Consider the following 23,096-nt stretch of genomic DNA (forward strand, 5'->3'; position numbering starts at 1 on the left):
TCCTCCAATAAAGTTATACACACATTGCCTGTCTCAGTGAAAGAATGTGAAGATGCTGACACATTATTGGAGAAAACATGAAGTCCCAATCACTTCCATAGACAATGTCACAGCATCAGGAACACTGAGAACACAGGGTAGATGTGTCTTTTACAACGAAGAGAACGGATTTAAAAGAAATCAGTGTTGCAAAAATAATTGAAGGAAGCAATGAAGCAGAACATTGTAGCTATTACATAGAAAACATTGGCAAGCCTCCTCTCAACAGGCCCTATTGAGTCTTGACTTAAGAATGTGAAGAAATGAATAGCAGTTTTGTTGCACTAGGACTGCAATTCATGTAATCAGTAGGACACAGGTAGGCTGGCTAAAAGTTGCAAGTCAGGTTTACCTGAACCATAGTAAGGTACACTCATTTCTTAGAGCATTAGCAACCAAACAACATTAAAAATTTGTGAGTTTTATTGTTGTCATTATTAATAATAATGTTTCTAAAAATCAGATTGCATTTCACTGTTGGGATGGGGGACTCTCTGATGGGAGTATTCAATTCTGAAATCCTAGTAATCATGGTTTCTTTTTGTTCTTCCTAATTGAAAATGCTTAGTTTAACAAATAAAATATAGAGATGAAGTTGACTGCTCATAATCAGAAAGTCAAAATGGGGTTTAACCTTATGCTGAAAGCACTTCAAATGCAGTGAAAATGTGCTACATCATTGCAATAGTGAACTCTAAAATAAAGGAGTCCATGTCAGTTAAAACAAGCCTGTCTTCGTAAACGTGATATATTTCAAATCATCTTAAATGACACTTAATTTTTAAAATAAAATTCCCACATGGAAACTGAAGACAAGCTACAATGTGACAAAGCCTGATTAGAATCACTCTAACAATGAAAAATTGAGCTAAATCTTTCAGAATCAATCTCACAGGCAAAGCACAAATGCAAAACAGCTTGGTTAACTCAGGTTTTTCAAAGATATTACTATAAAAATAACATACTGTCAAGAACACTCATGCTTTTGCTAAAAATAGACAAAGCTATAAATGTCTAAGAGGAGCTGAAAAAAATCCTTCTTTAAAGAAAATACTTTTCATACCAATCCACAATTCTCAGAGACAAGCACACCTACGATAACGAGGAGCAGAAAGTGTTTTTTACTTACCATCAAATTTCTTATGCCTGGACACAAATGTTGTGCGCACGAAATGACTAGTCTCTTCCACGAGGTTTTCAAACTCCAGTTTGCTTTGTTGACTTAACTTGTCTTCCATTTCTGTAGTGCAGCACGTGTATTCCTGAGGGCAGATTCTTAAGTGCTCCCCTGCAATGAGAAACTCAACATGAGCATGGAATAAGGACTTTGGCTAGTTTTCAGAGATGTTGCTTCTCTAACATTTTGCTGTAATCTGGGGTATTTGTTCCATCTACTGCACCAGCTATAAAAGGCGGGGATCACAATACATCAGTGTACTTGACAGACCTTGGTTGAACCTGATGCTTAGTCTCCAGTGCCTACTATGTGAGTAAAATTGCATTAAAATCTACAAAACACCATGGCTTTTGCCTGCTTTTAAAGTGTACCAAATACACCAGATGACAAGAGATGTCACACAGTTGCACATGAACTTGTCTTTGGGAGCCTCACAAAGACATTGAGTCCTATCACCACAGTCGGCCGGACGGGAAGAGCAAGGGAGGAGGGTAACATTCCCTGGAGTTCTCGTTCCGCCAGTCCAACTGTGCGATGCATTAGCTTTGCTGCAGGTTAATGTGAATGTTTTTGATGGCAGGTCTCGTGTGCCACACATTCTTCAGTTGGCATTTCTTGTCAGACAGAAAATATTCCTTTCAAAGGAGGAAGGCACTGTTGGCTTCAACTAATGTTTATGTTCTGTGGAAGTGGAAATAGAAGGGAATGAAAGTCTTGTACTTAATGCAGCATATTTATCTCTTGATGTACCAGGCTACTTCTTTTGACATCATTGCTTTCCTAAGTGCTATTAGCAGGTAGAAGCCAATCCTTTGCTTTATGAAATTAAAGTGGTCTGTTATTGCATAAAATGTGAATTTCCAATTGATGCAACTCAGTGTCAAAAATGATTTTCAGAGCCCACAGACTCAAAAACTCAGTGTCAAAAATGTTTTTCAGAGTCCACAGAGGGAAAAAGGAAAATCTACCCAACATCTTCCTAAAAACAAAAAAATCACCCAGATGAATAAAGTCACTTCAGGGCACTGAAGGCCAAATGAGCAGAGTACTTGATGCTATGAATACAAACCTCGCTTACAATGTTTAACAGCACTTATAAAAGTATATCTTCTGACCCTGGGTGTCTAAGGTACTTCATATAATTTGATATTTAAATTCCTACTTAAATAATGCCAGAACAAATAAAAATGATTACAGTACCTATTAAAATCAGGTTTTCCATAATTCCCAGGGCAAAGAAAGACTACAGAAGCCCTACTTTTTAAAGGAAAGGAAATGCATCATTCCTTACAATGATAAACATGAAACTCAGGTTAGTGTTTCCCCCAAAGGGAGAGGAGGAATTAGGGATTTGAGATAAAAGCTCAGAGACCCTTATCTGTAATCTTTTACCCTATTTCTTAAGATGTTTGATGGATATACAGTATTTATTGCATTATCTTTATTTTTTCTGTGTGATTAAAATATCTTATAGCAAAATATTTGCAATAGAAACGTAAACATCAGTCATCACCACAGTTTTGCTAGAGAGGAAAGAGATAGGTAGACATAAGGAGGGAAACAAGTTGTCCTTGACTATTATTACACACACACAGTCTCCCTGAAACCACCCTCAGACAACATGGCTCTGACACCATGATAGAATGAGGCTAAGAACAAGGCCACTTCATAATTTTGTCAGAAGACGAGGACTCTGCGCCATTCACACAGCACCAAACACCGCCCATCTCAACCAAAACAGACTGATACTTCCTCACCATTTACAGATGTGTTCCCTCACCAGTGCCTCATCTTGTCTAAGATTTATTGAGATACCTTGATATAGAATCACCTGTTTTCTGACAGTACCCATCCTAGGTTCAACCCTGGGTCCAGTGGTCTGTTCCCCAGAACAGCCACCTGAATCCCCAGTCCCAGGGGATTCTTTCCAGGGCCCCTTTCCTGTGACATTCCATGGTTCCCTGTGGCATATTATTGCTCCCACAATCAGTGATAATCAAACGTGTTTACATACAGACATGTTCTTGATCACCTTTGACTTGAATCCAAAACGGGAGATAGAAAACAATGTAAATCGTGAATTTTTCCCACAATGATTCTGACACCCAGAGCCCCACTGCAAAGCATGGTTCCAGAGATAGACACTGCAAAGGAATTAGGATAGCTTCATCAAAAGTAAATGGGCGTCAAGTCGCTAAGTTATTTTTATATAAAATATTAAGCTCTATACTAAGAGTTCAACAAATAGTATGAAAAAAAAAACTGTCCCTCAACAGTGGTGACAAGGGCTATTCAGAGTTAACCTTATATGTATAAAGTTAATTGAAAATAGATCTTAGTAAAAAAAAAAAAAAAGAATGGGAATAGGAGAGGGAGAGGAATAGAGGGAGGGATTGTGGGTGGGAAGAATCACCATGTTCCTAAATTTGTATTTATGAAATGTATTAAGTTTGTATGCCTTAAACAAAAGGTTTCAGGGGAAAAAAATCAAGCTCAATGGAAAAGGAAACAACAAAAACCCACAAGCAATTTCTGCATTTTAATAGCCTCTGTGTGTGTGTGTGTGCATGCGTGCACCCGTGTGCATGTGTGAAGTTTATTACTTTTTTCCAAAAGGGATATTAAAAAGGTTCTGGTCATGTTTTTATTTTCTTAATAAATGTAGGTATTTTGAAAACACAACAATAAGTAGATTTGCATTTCATGTGTAAGGAAGAAAGCAAGCACAGTGTGTAAAGTGGAGCTGTTTCCTAAAGGAAATACAGTAAATTTGGGTTTCGCAAATATCATCCAGATAGATGATTTTAACAGTTCCGTTAACTCTGCTTTGGTCAGGATTTTCTGTGGTTTTCAGTTAATGCCTTCATCTCAGGATTGTAGAGGAGACTCTACTCTTATTTTCCTGACTACTTGAACAACAGTTTTCCTCTAAAAACCACAAAAACTCATTCTACCTCAGTTTTATTCATAGCCTGGAGTATGAGACACCATATGGATCAATGCCATTGATTTAAATTATCTATCCTTCTAGTTTCTCTCTCCATGTCTGCCTATCTTTCTCTCTCTCTCCTCTTGATCTCTCTAGTTTTCTTCTGGCCAGGGATCCATGAAAATGAAGAAAAATGAATTGATTTCTTGAGAACATTTCCAGTTCTATGGACAGTGTAATATTCCATTGCATTAATAAGGTGGGCTCTTACATACACTGTCATGACCTTGTACATGCACAAACACCACACTACCATAATGAAATAACTTCAGTTTAACGTTACCCACACAATCATTTTTACTACTTGATGTAAATTATTGATTTTCTTGGAGTGAACAAAAATTATAATGACCCCCATTGGATCTAATTCCACAAATGTATATCAATGGGGTTTCATCCACAAATATCCCAAATACAAATAGAGAGAAAATGTTTATTTTTTGTTCAGTTTTTCACCAAAAGCCTTGTACACTTTTATTATAAGCTCAGATTTGATGATTCCAAAGAAAAATGTCACCCTGATGTGTTAACCCTTGAGAAATGAACATTTCCCTTGTGAAAACAGAGGAGGATGGAATAAGAAACAGAGTGGTAGGATTGTAAACTGGCTTATATCAAATCAGAGAAAAGAACATCCTGAAAAGATGTTAACATTAAATATCCCCTCAAAGCGAGTACGGAAATGCCCTTTGCACCCCTAATGGTGACATAAATATATGTTGAGCTATTACTTTCCAAATACCTAAGTCTAAAAGGGAGATAAGAAGAACCTGGATTTGCATATGTGCTTTACCCTTCCCAGAAGTTCTATCCATTCACTACTTATCAGTAAAACTTGAGTATCTCAGGGGCCGGCACTGTGGCGCAGCGGGTGAAAGCCCTGGCCTGAGGTACCGGCATCCCATATGGGTGCCAGTTCTAGTCCTGGCTGCTACTCTTCTGATCCAGCTCTCTGCTATGGCTTGCTGGGAAAGCAGTGGAAGATGGCCCAAGTCCTTGAGCCCCTGCACCCACGTGGGAGACCCGGAGGAAGCTCCTGGCTTCGGATCTACGCAGCTCCAGCCATGACAGCTGATTGGGGAGTGAACCATTGGATGGAAGACTTGACTTCTCTCTGTGTAACTCTCTGACTTTCAAATAAATAAAATCTTTAAAAAACAACAACAACAACAACAAAAACTTGAGTATCTCGACACCAAGATTACTTGTCAACTTTAGGATGAACCTGAACCATGACTACTTTAACTTTTGAAAATCTAGATTCAGATAGGGCAGTGGTTCTTGGCATTTCTCCATACACTGGGCATTCCTTGAGTTAAGGAGCCTTCAGTTCCAAAGAACACAAGTCACACTTTTATGTTGCTACATCATTTCTTCCTTTTTTGTATACAGTGTGATTCACTTTGAAAATAATTTAACAGCTTACTTTTTATTACATATTTTGGGTTTTTATAAAATAACCTCATAGTCATACTTCCTGATATTTTAATCTTTTGACTGTAATATATCATAAACAGTTACAATAATACAGTTATTCAAATTGGATAAATTCTGATTTGATCTTACTATACTGCTTTAATATTTCAATTTCTCACCTGGAAAAGATAGAAATAATAATCACACTTAAAGGGATGATGCGAGTAAAAAGTTCACTAAATTAGGTACTTTCATTTCATAAATGAAAATATGAAATATAGCTAGTTAAATTAAAAATGTTATTATAATGACATCAAAGGCTATTCCTTACTATTAAAATGCGACAATGGGAAAAAGCTCTATATTTGTAAACCTATAAAGTGGTTTGATAAGAAAAATCTCCCTTCTAGTGTCTCATTATTACTAGAATTGATAAATATTCAATGTGAAGAATTCATATGTTCATATTCAATTATTTTCACAATCTAAATAAATACAAACTTATTACAGATATACAAGTGAGTTTTTGCCACTTTCAAAATGTTGCTAGAAATAAATGTTAAATGAATAATCACTATCCATCATTTTGGAGTTATATAACCTCTTCATGTTATGTCAAAGACGCAGACAGGTGCAACAGGATCAAATAGTTAACAGTGGCATCTATGTCTTAATGTCTCTCAGTTATCACAACAGTAAATTTGTACAAGCATTTTCTCTGAGGATAAGACAAATAGGGTGATGGATGTTTTTTGTGCAAACTTTCACATCATAAAGCCTTGGGCAGGCTTTATTCATTATTAGCACTCATTCAGAACAGCCTCCTGGTTGAACAGTCACCTCTCCCCATGTGGAGGATTTTACAAGTGCTTAAGGGCAAATGGGCTGTTTGAAAAACAGAAATGTCGTGGCCAAACTGTGTAATATTTCTGGAGTTACTTTGTTTAAAAGTCTGGAGTATATACCCTGGAATATATATGTATGTGTGTGTGTATGTGAATCAAATTTGATCTATACCCCTCAGGGTAGTTAACATTTAGAGTACTTCAAACAGGAATCCATGCTCTTGGGGTATCTACAGCAAGCCTTCCAACATTACTAGTATTATCTAAATCAATGCAAGGATTTATTTATTTGATTTGATTATTTATTTATATTTTTAACTTTTATTTAATGAATATAAATTTCCAAAGTACAGCTTATGGATTACAATGGCTTCCCCCCCATAACGTCCCTCCCACCCGCAACCCTCCCCTTTCCCACTCCCTCTCCCCTTCCATTCACATCAAGATTTTCAATTCTCTTTATATACAGAAGATCAATTTAGCATACATTAAGTAAAGATTTCAACAGTTTGCTCCCACACAGAAACATAAAGTGAAAAATACTGTTTGAGTACTAGTTATAGCATTAAATCCCAATGTACAGCACACTAAGGACAGAGATCCTACATGAGGAGTAAGTGCACAGTGACTCCTGTTGTTGACTTAACAAATTGACACTCTTGTTTATGGCATCAGTAATCACCCTAGGCTCTTATTTATTAAGAGAAATTAGATATAAATGTTCACAGCGAAGTAAGTGGTATTGAGCTCCATTCTGGAAAAGTAGCAGATGATGGCCCAAGTACTTGGACCCATTACCCATGTGGGAGACCTGGATGGAGTTCCTGGCTCCTGACTTCAGCCTGGCCCAGAGCCTACTGTTACAGCCATTTGGGGAATAAACAAGATCTCTTTCTCTATGTGTCTCCTCCTTCTCCCTGTAACTACACCTTTCAAATAAATGAATAAAACTTAAACAAAAAAGATAAGTGATGTTCAAAATGTTAGACTTTCAACATTATTTACAAAAACTAAAAGGTGGAAACAACCAAAATGGCCACACACGACTAAGGAATACTATTCAGCCATAAAAAATGAATGAGGCACTGACTTGTGCTACAACATGAATGAACCTTGAAGGCGTTATGCAAAGTGAAATAAGACAAAAAGGGCAAATATCCCCTGTATGATTCCATTTATATGAAGTCCCTAGAGTGGTCAATTTCATGAACACAAAGTAGAATGGTGGTTACAGACGGCTGGGGAGGTGAAGTTGGGAGAAACGATTTAATGGTTGCAATTTCACTTTGTGATGATGAAAATATTCTAGAGATGCCATGGTGAGGATTGAACTTTATGAAATAACATGATGCCACTGAACTACACACTGCAAAATGGTTAAAATCTTAAAGCTTATGTTTATTTTACTACAGTAAAAAAAAGTAAAGAGAAAAAAGTGTGGTTAAGAAGGGATTTCTTCAATTGAGGGCCCTATCCTAGGTCCCCGCAAGGAGAATTTTGCTCGCTGACATCACCAGAACTTAGAAGAATCCTGATGTTGGAAGGTCACTGAGTTAGTCTTGGAGAAAACCATGTAAACAAAGTACTTGCTGAGTGAGTGAGCGAGCGTGCACTGTGTGGCTCCTAAACAACTAGGGCCATGGTGCCCAACTAGATTGGGAACTGCTAGCAAGTAAATGTCCAAATATGTGATTGAATGCAGCCTGAGTCTTGCTTTCTTTTTACCTTGTACTGGACAGGTACGGAGGTGGAGAGCAGAAGCACTGAAGGACAGCTCTCCCCCTTCACTGATCTCAGGTCACGGATATCACCCAGAACAATCTAACAATTTTGAATGGTCAGAGAGGCTTAGGGTGATTCATTCTACTTGAACTTAACTTTTTTCTCTCCAGAACAGTTCTATACAGTAGGGCCTCTAGGCCAAATCCAGTCTACCAGCTGTTTTGGCAAGACTTGTGGGTAACAGTTAGGATGACACATTTTAAAAATAATATGTAGATGTTTTATGACATTCAAGTGCCCATAAATCTTTATCAGAACTCACCAGTGTCTGTTCAGTGTTAGGATGGCATCACCACAGTTATGACAGAGAGCATAATTCTCAAAATACTTACTCTCTGAAATTATCAATAATAGCTGCTTTGCTGTATGAAGAAACCAGCTCTGATCTTTCCTGTTACAATATCTCCAAGTGGCAAGGATATGAAACTGTTCTCAGCTTCAATATTCATGACAGGAGTATTTGATATAATAGTGGAATTATTCCAAAATCATAATTCATGAAGGAGGAGAAAGTATTGTTCTGCAGGAGTTACTCACTGGCATTCTTTCTGCAAATTGCCTTAGGTTCCTTAAAATAAACCTGACCTAGAGTTAGATATAAGATTCAAGTCATCTGGAGCACAGCGAGACACCTCCAGGTCCACTAGTAATGAAAGGATCAGGCTAAGAAACTCTAAATGCAGCAAACGTGGAAATGAAGCCATGAAAATTGTGCCTTTATTCAGCAATCATTTGTTGTAAATGATGTATGTGTAAATCATGACAGGTTCTCATTTAGAAGATCATCCACAGGGCTGTGTAATGGGCTTTATCCAAGATGTTCCTTTCCTCGAGCACTTGGAGTTAATGCTGGTGAATTCCCTGCACACCTGCCTTCCACAGTGCTCTTCAGCAGCTGTGTAATACTGAAGGGTGGGTTGTAGATATGGAAGAAGGCAATTCCTCCATGAAATTACAGATTGAGCTCAAAGACTTCTAATCAAACAATAAATTGTCTTCTGTTTTCCAAGAAAGAAGAGATGGGGACATTCCTGCCCCTGCACGCATCCTGCAATTCTCTACAACATCTTTTGTCAAATGCTACCCAAATATTCATGTTCACAAGAAGATGCTGGCGTACAGCAAGAATGTGATTCTGCCAGACTCCTCTCCCTCCAATAATGGTCTTGGGTCTGAAAACAGCCAGGAGTAGACTTGATGAGTGGCATAGCAGGAAAGAGCAACAGACAGGAGACCTCATTAACCACACAGCCAGCCTCCACACGACTGCTCCAGCAAACTGTCCACCCTAAAATGTGACACTTCGGGACTTCAGGATGCACACTCCTAATACACACACCAAAAATGAAGTAGCTGGAATGAGTGACATTTCACAGAGCATGGCCTGCCAGAGTCTTGGAGCTTTGGAGTGTGGAGGGAAATTACTACCTTGCCTCTCTTCAGAGAAAGGATAGAAATCAGTCTAAGAAGTAGAAAGACGACGAAAGAGGTCAGCAAACAGCATCAATTCCTGAGCTTCCAAATTGCATTTGGTTGGGGGTACAGGATGTCGTTTAAGCTTGTCCCCAGAGTGTGCTGTGTGATGGCTCTCTCATCCTCAAACCCCTGACATCCCCACTGTGGATGAGTGGGCTTGAGGCCATCTTGTGTGTCTCCTCAAATTATCATTCCATGTCTCCAGCTAGTGCCGAGACAGTTGATTGGGACCGATAGTCTAAGGGGATAGGAGTAAGGAAGTGAAATACACTAGAGTAAAATTTAACTCTTGAGTTTGTGATAGCTTAAGATCATTTAAATTCAAGATTTTAGTAAACTTGGACTGGTTTTACTTTCACGAAGTTCCTCTAAAAGGTGGTCAGGGGTGTCAGAACACAGAGGAATAGAATTTCTCAAAGATTCCCATTCACCTCCTTAAGTTAAAATTCCTTAAATTTTGCAATATCACTTTTAAATATTTCTCAGTGTGAAGAGTTATTATAAATTATCTTTTTGTATCTTTAAGGGCAACTCTTCTTTAGTGAAGTTGTTCAGTAACACAATGTTCAAGCATTCAAAAAAGTTTTAGGAAATTCACTAGTGTTTTAACTCAATGGATCTTATTATTCAAACAACTATATTATCATTCTTTGATACTATCTATTTACTGATTAAGACTTTACATTATAATTCTTGTACTTCTAAAATTTTCAATGGGACATGTGCTTATAGCGCAATGGTTGAGGTGTTGTGTGCAATGCCCACATTCCATACTGGAGTGCTAGTTTGAGTCTTCTGTAAATAAAGAGAATTGAAAATGAATCTTGATGTGAATGAAAGGGGAGAGGGAGAGGGAAAGGGGAGGGTTGAGGTGGGAGGGAAGTTGTGGTGGGGGGAAGCCATTGTAATCCATAAGCTGTACTTTGGAAATTTATATTCATTAAATAAAAGTTAAAAAAAATATTTAATATGTAATACTTCTACATTTATTACAGGATCCTGTGCAATATATCAACACATACATGCAGCACAAACTTATGAAACAAGGCACCTAACATTTCCATTTCCCTGTCTTTTCTTTCTTTTCAGTTTATCTGTTTCTCCCTTCCAGTTCTTTATATAGCATTTAATATATCACTGTAAAGTACATTCATTCCAGTGTGCTGTGGAACCATAATTTCTCTGACTGTGTTTTGGTAATCATTATCCAAGCTCCCTGTACACCCCCTTCTACTATTCCCAACCTCTATTAAACAATACTCTAAGTTCAGGTCAATTATAGCTATTTTTTGAAGATAGAATAATTAATTTATTTAAAAGATCAACACGGAGAGGCAGAGACAAGAGACAGTGATAGAGGAGAGAAATTTATCTGCTGGTTCATTCCCCAAATGGCTGCAACAGCCAGGGTTGAGCCAGGTGAAATCCAGGAGCCAAGAACTCCATCCTGGGCTTTCATACAGTTGGGACAGGCCCAAATACTTGGACTATTCTCTACTGGCTTTTGAAGTGCATCAGCAGAAAGCTGAATTGGAAGCAGAGTAGCCAGAACTTGTACTCCTATATGGGGTGTCAGTGGCTTCCCATGCTGTGCCACAAAATCTGTCCCCAACTATATTCCTTGTACAACTCTCACATGTGAGAGAGAACATACAAGGCTTTTCATTCTGTGCCTGGCTTATTTCACTACATGTGATGATATCCAGTGCCATCTGAAATTGTTAATATTTCCTATGGCCAAGTGTGCCACAGAAAAATGAGACACTGTGATAGATTCATGATGATGTGGCCAGGATATAGCACCCTGCAATTTAGTGAAATATTAATCTTGATGGTTCTGTGAAGGTATTTTGCTATGGGCTAATATCTCCACTCAGTTGACTTGAGGTAAATGAGACTACCCTTAACAGTGTAGGTGGGGATCACCCAATTAGCCAACAGGCCAAGGTGTGTCTTTTAGAAGGGGAGATTTTTCCTTAATATCCCGCCTCAACTCTTGCCTGAGATTCCAGCCCACCAGCCAATCCTGTAGATTTTTGGACTTGCCAACCTTATATTCTCCCAGCACATAAGATAATTCCTTAAAATAAGCCTTTTCCTCTCATAAACATAATGTAAAGTACACATGAGAATACATTGGCAGAAAATGGAATCAAAAGTTTAATTCGGCAGAAAAAGTTATGAAATCTATTCATATATGACCTCTTCAAAAGTTTATGAAAAATATGACTGATAGAAAACCAATCCATGGATTTTAATTTTGTTTGGGAGAAAAATTATATTTGATTCTATTTTTCACAAGCTTTTTGAAGTATCTTTGTGTTTATACACATATGGCTCAGCATAACCTTGACCGATACCGACACCTAAGTCTCCATAAAGAGACTTCAGGAACCTCTGCGCTAGCTCTACTGAAGGACTACAATGGTGCTCATCGTATCTGTGGAAGGTTATCTCTTTAATACGGAGTGTAAAGCCATTGTTTTTCATTTTTATTCTCCTTTCAGTGCCCATCAATCTCAGTATCTGAGAAAACATAAAGAGAGGCATTGTTGGGTTGGCAAATGTTTAACAATCAGCTCTCTTATTGTGTGTGGGGGAGGGGCTTAACTTAAAAGAGACATGCTTTCCAATATAATTTCCGAATGATAGCAGTTTTAGTAGCTCCTTCCTGCGGGGGCAGGCCCTTGGTGCAGCAGTGGTCCCTGTGTTCAGGTGCCCACATGCCCTGTGAAAGGGACGGGGATCAAATTCTAGCTCTGCTGCTGGAGTCCAGTTTCCTGAAAATGCACACAGAGGCAGGCAGCAGGTAGTGGCTCAAGTACTGAGGTCCATGCTACCCACGTCGGGGATGTGGACCGTGTTCCTGGCTCCCACACTGAGCTGACCCACTCCTGGCTTTTGCGGGAGTTGTTATCCTTTTCTAATTGTTTTTTTTTTCTTTTAAACAGATTCAATATGATTTGTAGAAAAAGTCTAAGAACAAAATGATATCTCCCCCTCCCTCTTACTCTCCCTCCCTTTACCTTTTCTTTTTAGCTCTTGAGATAACATTTTAAATTTATATTACAGTAAAAAGGCTTAATACTTCACTGAATAATAAGTAAGTGAAATAGGCCCTAATAAACTGGGGAAAAAGACAAGCATTATGGGATTTTTTGAAGTAAACCAGTAGATGGAAGATCTTTGTCTCTTTTTGGCTTCACATAAAATGAAAAATTTTTAAAATGATGTTACCACATGTTAATTTGGGAAGCAATGCACACTAACACGCATTATGTAACATTTTCTCCATAGATTTCCAGCAGCCTTCAAGGGAAAATTAATATCATAATTAGAAAATGGTCAATGGTTGTTTTAATGTAATTTACCTATTTCTATATATATACAATTGAATTTTTAGTAATGGCTATGCTTAGTAAGGGAGTCACAAAAAATGACAAGCAAAGTGTGCCAGCTCTAAGGCACTGCAGGATGGAGCTAAAAGTTCTAGAAACTGTTGATTGTAGGGTCCCATTCACTTAGTGTAGTCACAAAACAAGCAGAAACACCCCCACACCCTAGGCCACCAGAACCTGCTATTTCCACAACCCACACAGACATGTGTGGATCAAACACCTCTATGTCTCAAAGATAGATTGGTTCCTCAGTCAGTGCTACCAAAATACAGCAAACATTCCATGGAGTTCAGTGAGAAAGGGTGGGCTATGGTACTTATACTAGGAATGTGGAGGAGGGGGGACTGTGGTTCTACTGCGCTTAAAGTCACTACAAGTCACAGCAGGATTCTCATCAGGGCAAGGTGAACCAAGTTGGTTGAGGCTTAGGTTGCAAAAGGCAATGTATTTCTAATTATTTATTTGAAAGAGTCATAGAGAAAGAGGGAGATTAAGACTGAGAGAGCGAGAGAGGTTTCCATCCTCTACTTTACTGAAAAGTGGCTGCAACAGCCAGGGCCTGGCCAGGTTGAAGCCAAGAGCCCAGAACTCCATCTGGGTCTGCCACATGAGTGGCAGAGGCCCAAGCATTTGCACCATCTTCTGCTGCTTTCCAAGGCACGTGAGCTGGGAGCTGAGTCGCAGAGTAGCCAGGACCCAAACCAGTGCTCCAAAATTGGATATCAGCATCACAGAGCTTAACTTAACCCACCGCACCACAATGGTGGGTCCCTAATGTATTTCTTTTTTTGTTTTAATTTGACAGAGTTAGTCCATGAGAGAGAGACAGAGAGAAAGGTCTTCCTTCCGTTGGTTCACCCCCCAATGGCTGCTACGGCCGGAGCTACGCCAATCTGAAGCCAGGAGCCAGGTGCTTTCTCCTGGTCTCCTATGCGAGCAGGTGCCCAAACACTTGGGCCATCCTCCACTGCCTTCCTGGGCCGCAGCAGAGAGCTAGACTGGAAGAGGGGCAACTGGGACTAGAACCCGGCGCCCACATGGGACACCGGTGCTGCAGGCAGAGGATTAACCAAGTGAACCACGGCACCGGCCCTCCAATGTATTTCTTAAGATAGGTTTTGAGCAACATATTTGGAAGGCAAAGGTTGATACTGTGAGCAAGTCAAGACAAAGTCTAAGAAGCCACTTAGCAATATACAAATAGCCTACTGCTCATTTAGATAGGGTTGGCTGATTTCTCACATGTGTTTTTCTTCAATAATATCAAGATGATCTCCCTAGAAACATTCTTAGATGTATCTGCATCTTTACCATGCTTTCTAAAAAAAGATTTCTGCAGGTTTACTTTTCATTTGTGTATCATAAATGGAATGCCTTGGTATGGAAAAGATAGGCTAATTGCTTATCCCAAACAAGGAAATTTAAGTAGCATTCATAAATGTTGCAAATTGCAGACCTGCTCACAACACACCTGCCAAACTAACCCTAGAACTCCCAGTAACTCCATATTCTAATGTCCAGATGTTCTGAGTCATACATCCTGAATGGTATTTCTCTGAATGCTATGTTTTCCCTTTTTCCAGGTGTCATCTTTATGCTCAGGTTTGGTAGGAGACAGTGAAATTGCTCCAAGCCTGCTTGCCAATCCCAGGCCGAGTGATTCATCAGCTCCTTGGGATTCTCTGCAATTCAACTGCCAGAAATGCTGATTCCTATCTTTCACTTTCTGTGACCCACACTGCATAAATCAAACTAACTGCCTCCTACACATTCACCCACAGATGATTGTCAATTTCAAGTTTATTGCAGCTGTAACCCCACACCTATCTTTCCTTACTCAAAGTTAGCCATTTGTACAACTGTGCTGGGTGATCCTGTGGTGATATACAATAAACCACTTTACAAAGTACTTGTTTTTGACCCTGATAACAGCAGATCAGCATTCTTGTTGAATTATATGACAGCTCACTTGAGAATTTGAGATTTACTGTTCAAAGTCATTCAATAGCTGTAAACTAGTTTAGACCAATTCAATACTGGCACTGAGTGTGGGTGAGAGTGATTAAGAACCTACTCAAATTGAACTGCATGTAAGTCTTTATGAAAAATTATTTTTCTTTGCCATGAAACACTGCAATTTTGGTAGGCATCTGTGAAAGCATGACTGCAACACTGATCGTATCCTATAGAGTAAAATAATAAAGGGCAAAGTCACTAGAAATGTCACAAGATCTATGGTACACTCTATAGGTGTATATTTCATTAATTGTCTGCCTCTATGACAATGAAACTCCATAATATCCAACCTTTTACAACTCCTAGAGCCATTAATTTATAATAATTACTTCAATTCCCACTAATCATTGAAGATGGATGCCCAAAGGTAAATATCACTCAGTCTCTATTTCACAGATGAGTGATGGTAGGCCTAAAAAAGGAAGTAGTCTTTTTCCCCTGGCATTATTTCTGCAATTAATAAAGGGCAAGAGGTCTCTTTTTAAAATTTGCGCATAGGGACCTAGATTTTAAAATGACACCACTTCAGACGCTATAATAAATTCTAGCATCCTTTCCAACCTGGGGCTTTAAAATGTCACTGTTCAGGTGACAGCAGTAGAGTCGAGCTTTATCATTAAATAATGTGTGTGATTAAAGTTCAGCCATGATTTCCTTTGAAATCAGAAGGAACACAGGACCTCAGGAGAGACGAGAACAAAAACTATCCAGAAACCAAAGCCCATTCTCCATACATTTAAGTGAGAAAGGAAGGTCCAAATTGAATTTTAAAGAACATACTGCATAAAAAGACTGAAAAATGTCCTCACATGGAATATAGTGTTCTTTAATATGGGGATTATAATTAATAATATTGTATTGTATACTGGAAAATTAATAATAGATTTTAGACGCTCTCACCATGCCACACAGTTGAGAGCATGTGAGGTGACAGATAAATCAATTTGACTTCCATGCTCATTTCATGTGTACATCACCCTGGACTCCTTAAATACAGACAATAGAAAGTTTTTAATACTCTAAATGAGTAAAAGTGCAGTATTTTTAAAACTTCAAGTCTCAACAGGGGACAGATTATTTTCATAATCCCTTTCTTTGAGATATATTCCTTAGACTGTCCTCAAAGGAGGCAGAAGAAACATTTACATGTATCATGTAATACTGCTGAAATCCACCTGTGTTCTTGATTTTTTAATATTAAAAGACATTTATTTGGTGTAAAACATTTTGAAATGCATCCCTCATTGTTTTTCCTAATATGTATTTTTCTTGAACTTGTATCTTTGCTTTTACCCAGCATTTAAATCTAAATATGTAAAGTAACTGATAAAGGCAATATCATTTCACATAAGTAAACAATTTATCATATCAGCTTTTTAAAGTAAGGCATTAAAGAAAGGTGTCTTAAATAAAGGGCTAGTTTTGATGCAAAGCCCAAAGTGACATGACATTTGATTTTGGGAGGAGGGGGCGCAACTTCATTGTTTGAAGATGATACTGCTTCCATGATGTGTGTTGCCACACTGTTCAAGACAATCAAGATGTGGAATCAACTAAATCCATTATCAGATGAACAGATAAAGAAATGTGATATATACACACACTCAAACAGGATATTATTCAACTATAAACAGTATGAAATCCTGTCAGTTGCAACAAAACAGATGATACTAATGAATATTATGTTAAGAGAAGCCAGCCAAGTCAGATACAGAACTACAAATGCTGCATAGTCTTCCTCAAATGTGGAAGCTAAGAAAAAAAAAACTTAATATGAACACAGAAAAAAGATGAACTGAAGTTGGAAGGGGTAGGGAGGATATATGTTACACAGCATAGCAGAGAAACTGTAGTTGACAATTCCCTAATAGATGTATGAATAGAAAAGAGATGCTCTAAGCCTCCGATCATATGATAATGTCAAAGAAGGGGAAATGTTGATTGCTGCATCTGATCAGAGCACTTTGTTTGCATGTATAAATGTCACACTGTAGTCCATAAATACAATGACTACTACTAATAATTCTTTTTAAAAGGAAAGAAAAGTTAATTTTAGATTATGGAATTGTTGCAAGTTACATATCCTTTGGTTAAACTCCCCATATTACATATTTGAGGATGAAGAAATAATGATAAGTATATATATAGACAAATAATAGTATGCATAGAAGTTAATGGCTCACTTTACCCCATTTATAATATTCATATTGCATAACTTCTGTGATCTTGGTTACTGAATTTCCTTTTTCAGGATCTTTGCTGAGTTCTTTTGGTAATAATCATTTAGGGTCTACACCTTTCATCCTTGAAAAAATCCCCAGAGTTTAAATAATAACTCCTTAGGGAAATTTACTCTGATGATCTTAGTTGAGGTTAATTTACATGCCCTCACAGAATTGGATTACTTTTGGTCTGTGCATCTATTACAACTGCATCTATTAGTTTTGCACCCTGGCTTGTAATTATTTACGGAGAAGTCCACATTACCATTCATATCTTGCCCTGCCCTTCTAAATCCTGTGCCAAACAGAATTGTTAGCAGCAAAGACACCATGCTCAGTCATTCCCTGGACCCTGGTAATGCTGTTCTCTCTACTTAGAAAGGTACACGCTTCTCTTTATTGCAACTCCTCTTCTGCCCTCCATCTCCTCCCATCCAACACTTCTGTTTAGACATCACTTCTTCTGAGCCTTCCCTGATCCTCCACAATCTACAGTCTAAGTGAATTGCTGCCCCAGTTTCCACTGTACCATTTTCTTTGCACATGGACCTATCACTGCTACATTCATGACTGCAGTGCAGCGGCGAGTCTGTGCATCCACGTCCCTTGCAGAGGCACAGCCTGTTTGAAGGGTGGCCTAGTGCTTTGCTCACCAGTTGTACGTTCAATGCGTATCTCAATACCTGACTCACAGTGATACGTAATACATTTTCGTTCAGTAAATAAATCAGATAAAAATAAATTAAGGCAACAATGAGTTGTGAACTTTATGTGAAGTGCAATTTAAGGATAACTTTAGGATCACTTAGAAACAACTAATTTTAGAGAAACGTTGAAACAGGGCATATTCAGGGTAAGGCAGAAAGCTGGTAAGGGTCCCAGTTTTTCTGCCACAAAAAGACGAAGTCTGTAATGATTTCCAAAAGTACTGTAGCTCAAATTACTTTTAAAAAAAATTAATTTGAACCTATCATTTGCATTCCTTTAAAGATATCTATTGATTGTATACCTATAGTTATGTATATACATATAAAAGACTTTTAAAAGACCATAATTCCTCAACTGTAATCTAAAAGTCATATCTTAAAGTACACATATTAAAAATCAATTCTTTATCTTGGGTCATGCATAAACATGAGGGAGAAAAAGTAGTCATGGATCTATCATATGATGCAGCCATCTCACACTTGGGAATATATCCAAAGAAAGTGAAATGAGCATCTGAAACAGTTACTTGTACTCCCTTGTACATAGCACCTTAATTCACAATACTTAAGATATAGAATCAACCAAGATGTCCGTTAGCTGATGGCTGGAAAGAGCAGATGTGGTATGTGTATGATAGAATACTACTCAGCCTTAAAAAGAATGAAGTCCTATTTTTTGTAGCAGAATGGATGCTACTGGAAACCATTATGCTTAGTGAAATAAGCCAGACCCAGAAAGACAAATTTTCCATTTTCTTGGTTTGTAATAGCTAATGTATACAGTACAAAAAATCCTTAGTATGTATGAGTGAAAATTACATCTTAGAATTGATTAGGGATTGATTATTGTTGATAGCTCTGTCTATATTCCTACTGAGTAGTGGTCTTTCTACTTTTTACTTGTTGAACTCATTATTTAGTGTAGTATTAAGCCTGTAATTATAAAGTAAATCACAAAATATCACAAAAGTAAAAAGAAATAGAAGCAAGAAGAGTGGGAGGGAGGCACTATCATTATATTCTTAGAATTGTAGCTATGAGGTACTTGAAAACTTCTCTTTTTATTAATAAATGATAAATGTAATTATGTTTGATGTACATATACTCTCACCACCACCACTAACAAAACAGCCACAAATACAGAATGATAGAGGTGTGTTTCACTGGAATATCAAGTGTCACAAATGACATAGCGCCAAGAAATGAGATTTTATGAAAAAATGAACAAAAGTTTTAAAAGTTGATATATTTTTATCTATTTGAAAGGCAGAGTGACAGAAAAAGAAAGGAGTAGAAATCTTCCTTCCACTGGTACACTCCCCAAATTTCTACAATGATATGATACTGGACTGGGCCAGGACAAAGCCAGGAGCCAGAAACTCCATTCAAGTTTGCCAGGTGGGTGGTAGGGACTCAAGTACTTAAGCCATAATCTGTGGCCTCCTAGGGTGTGCGTTAGCAGGAAGGTGGGTTGGAAGTAGAGGAAGGACTTAAACTCAAGTACTCCAAATTGAGATTCAGGAATCTGAAGTTGCAGCTTAAATGGCTAAGCCATAATACCCACTCCAGAAAACGAGTAATTCTTGACAAAATTCTGTAAGTAAAACACATACAACTTTCTCTTACTCCAACATCACATTTCTAAAAAATTCAGATTGTCACAAAATTATAAAAATTATTTTATGTTGTCAGTAAAATTCAGTTATATTCTAGGTTCATTCCATTGTAAACAGAATTTTTACCTATTAGAGTATTGGACAGATGTTTAAAGTTATTACAAGGTGCTGAGCAAGCATCCTCATTTTGCAGGAAATTTTCATTCATGGTTACCTAATAATGACCTAATAACTACCCAATAATGGCCAAATGTATCATGTTCTAGAAGAGATATGTACTTTTGAAAGAGTTGGACTAAATAAACTTTAGAAACATTTAAACTTTAGGATCCTAGAACTTTATGCATCTTCTTTCTAAAAATATTTTCTAAAGTTATGCACACAATTATTCATAGGTGTTTAAAGTTAACTGAAAATTGATCGCTGTTTAAAAAAAAATAAGAAATAAGAGAGGAAAAAGATGTGCAGTTTGGCACATGCTCACTCAGACTTACCCCTAATGGTAGAGCTAGAAAAGTGCTATAGGACTCCAAATCCCATTAAGTTGGCATGTACCAAAGCCATCTTACTAAAGTGATCAGTTTAATGTCATAATTGACCATAAAGATAGAATTAAGTGTCAAAGGGATCACATAAATAAGACCAGTGTCTGCTAATAATAATTGATATAATTAAAAAGGAGAGAACAATCCAACATGGGAAGTGGATACACAGAAAACTCATAGAATGGCAAATGCCCTAAACAACACTCTGGCCTCAGAATCAGCCTAGAAGGCATTCAGATCCAGCTAAAAAGCCCATGAGAGTTTCTCAGGCATGGAAAGCCAAGACACTGTGGCAAAAAAAAAAAAAAAAAAAAAAAAAAAAAAAAAAAAAAAAAAAAAAAAAATGACCTAAATGAAAGATCTCTGTGAGATCTCAGTGGAAAGAACGGGCCATAAAAGGAGGAGGTAACTTTCTCTGAAGTGAGGAGAGAACTTCCACTTTGATTATGGCCTTGTCTAAATTAGGTCGGAGTTTGTGGTCTCAGGAGGCTCCCATAGCCTTGGCAGCTCATGACAAGAGCCTGGGGGGATTACTGCCATCATAAAAAAGTGTCAATTGTTAAATCGACAGCAGGAGTCACTGTGTACTTCCTCCCCATGTAGGACCTCTGTCCTTAATGTGTTGTACTATGCAAATTAACGGTAAAACTAGTATTCAAAGAGTACTTTATACTCTGTGTGTCTGTGTGGGTGCAATCTATTGAAATCTTTACTTAGTAAATACTAAGTTGATCTTCTGTATATAAAGATAATTAAAAATGAATCTTAATGAAGAATGGGATGGGAGAGGGAGCATGAGATGGGATGGTTTGCAGGTGGGAGGGAGGTTATGGGGGGAAAAGCCACTATAATCCAAAAGTTGTACTTTTGAGACTTATATTTATTAAATAAAAGTTTTCTATACTTGATCTTAGCCAAATTAAATTAATTGAATGTTTACAAAAGAATAAAATCAGGTAACACACAAAAAAATAAAGTTATGGCAAATATGAAAGGGTTTTACATGAGAGAGGTATGAAGCTTTGGGATGAAACCATTGGTTGTCTCTTTGTCTCTTCATTCATTGACTAGCAACATCCATATAATTCGTCTATGAGTTCCTTCCATTGCGTATTGTGTTCCTACTGTTATATGGAGTTACCTAGGGCACTTCCAAACAATTAACCACCTTAGAAATCAGTCCTAAACTCTACCTTTGAAATTCCATTGACCAAGCTCAAAATCAGGCATCCGCAGGATTCCATTTGTTTACTGTTTTCAGGAAGGTGAAGAAAAAAATGCCTCCTGAATAGACCAGCAATGGGTTCCATTTCTCCCTGAACATACCCAGGAGATCCCCTTCTTCTGTACTGCATAACACTCTCAATTTCCTGGACAAATTCCCAGAAATAAGGTGGAGAGCCAGCAGTGAGAGAACTTGTAGAAACATTTTAGGCCGGCGCCGCGGCTCACTAGGCTAATCCTCCGCCTAGCGGCGCCGGCACACCGGGTTCTAGTCCCGGTTGGGGCGCCGGATTCTGTCCCGGTTGCCCCTCTTCCAGGCCAGCCCTCTGCTGTGGCCAGGGAGTGCAGTGGAGGATGGCCCAGGTGCTTGGGCCCTGCACCCCATGGGAGACCAGGAAAAGCACCTGGCTCCTGGCTCCTGCCATCGGATCAGCGCGGTGCGCTGGCCGCAGCGCGCCGGCCGCGGCAGCCATTGGAGGGTGAACCAACGGCAAAGGAAGACCTTTCTCTCTGTCTCTCTCTCTCACTGTCCACTCTGCCTGTCAAAAAAAAAAAAAAAAAAAAAAAAAAAAAAAAAAAAAAAAAAAAAGAAACATTTTAGAAGAACATCTGAACGTTTTCCCAGATAAACTTCTAGAAGCTATTCTATTTCATGGACATTTGAGTGTCTTTTCTTTTCCAAACACACACTCTTAGACAACTGGTTTTCAACAGCACATTTTGTGAGAAGAATCTTTAGCTACCTCTTGGAGGAGCATGTTCCTGACACTTTGCCCAGTGCACTGTGGAGAACAAATGGGACAGCAAGGATTGGTTTCATCACCTCGCTGCGCAAATGGCTGGAATTTACAAGTTTGGAGGCAGGCATCCTCTTGGGAGTCACACTAAATTCTCTTTTCTTCTCCAAATTAATTTTTTTCTTTTTGTGATTGTTCTGCCATGGGAGAGAGACATCTTATGAACACAAAGTCCTGGAATCTAGCCAGGCTTGCAGCTTCCATAGGATTCATCCTTAAACAAATCCTGCTAGAAGAGGATAGCTACAGTGTGAATCAAAAATCGGATATAGATTTTACTATTGAGAAAGATCCAGGCCATTTACCAAAAAAAAAAGTTACTTTTAATTGTTCATTTTTAACTTTATTCTAGAAAAAGCCTTCTACAGAATTATTACTTATAACTAGATTTGTACCAGCACATGACGAAAACACATACACATTTAGTTCTGGCTCGAATGATAGTACTGACACTTCATGCTATGACAAAGAATCAGGTTTTGGTGCTTAAAACAAGATGACATCGGTTTGTCTTTCATCAAGGTCCATGTAAGCTCATTCTATCCTCCAGCTTCAGACGTGACAGATCTTTCTCGAAATAGCCTTTGAGTGTAGAAGTCATCTCAATATTATAAATTGTCTCAAACTAAGAATAGAGTTGAGCATCTGGCCTAGAAGTTAGGACACTAGTATAGACACTTGTGTCTCATATTGGAGTGCCTGGGTTTGATTCTCAGCTCTGGCTCTTGATTCCAGCTTTCTGCTAATGAAGACAGTGGGAAGAAGATAATGATGGCTCCAGTGGATATATTTCTGTCATTCAGATGGAAGACCTGAATTGAGTTCCTTGCACCTGGCTCTGGCAAAC

At 38.2% G+C, this 23,096-nt stretch overlaps 1 protein-coding gene across 4 annotated transcripts in view; it reads right to left on the reverse strand.

Moving 5' to 3' along the window:
- The window catches only part of GPC6 (glypican 6), a 1,178,567-nt gene that overhangs the window by 872,162 nt on the left and 283,309 nt on the right, over positions 1 to 23,096 (reverse strand). For all 4 annotated transcript variants that reach the window (XM_002713000.5, XM_051850542.2, XM_070048691.1 and 1 more), the window contains exon 2: positions 1,169 to 1,327. In XM_002713000.5, the coding sequence (XP_002713046.1) occupies positions 1,169 to 1,327 (159 nt within the window). The remainder of the gene's footprint in view (positions 1 to 1,168; positions 1,328 to 23,096) is intronic.

The sequence above is a fragment of the Oryctolagus cuniculus genome, chromosome 9 (assembly GCF_964237555.1).
Source record: "Oryctolagus cuniculus chromosome 9, mOryCun1.1, whole genome shotgun sequence".
Classification (NCBI taxonomy): Eukaryota; Metazoa; Chordata; class Mammalia; order Lagomorpha; family Leporidae; genus Oryctolagus; species Oryctolagus cuniculus.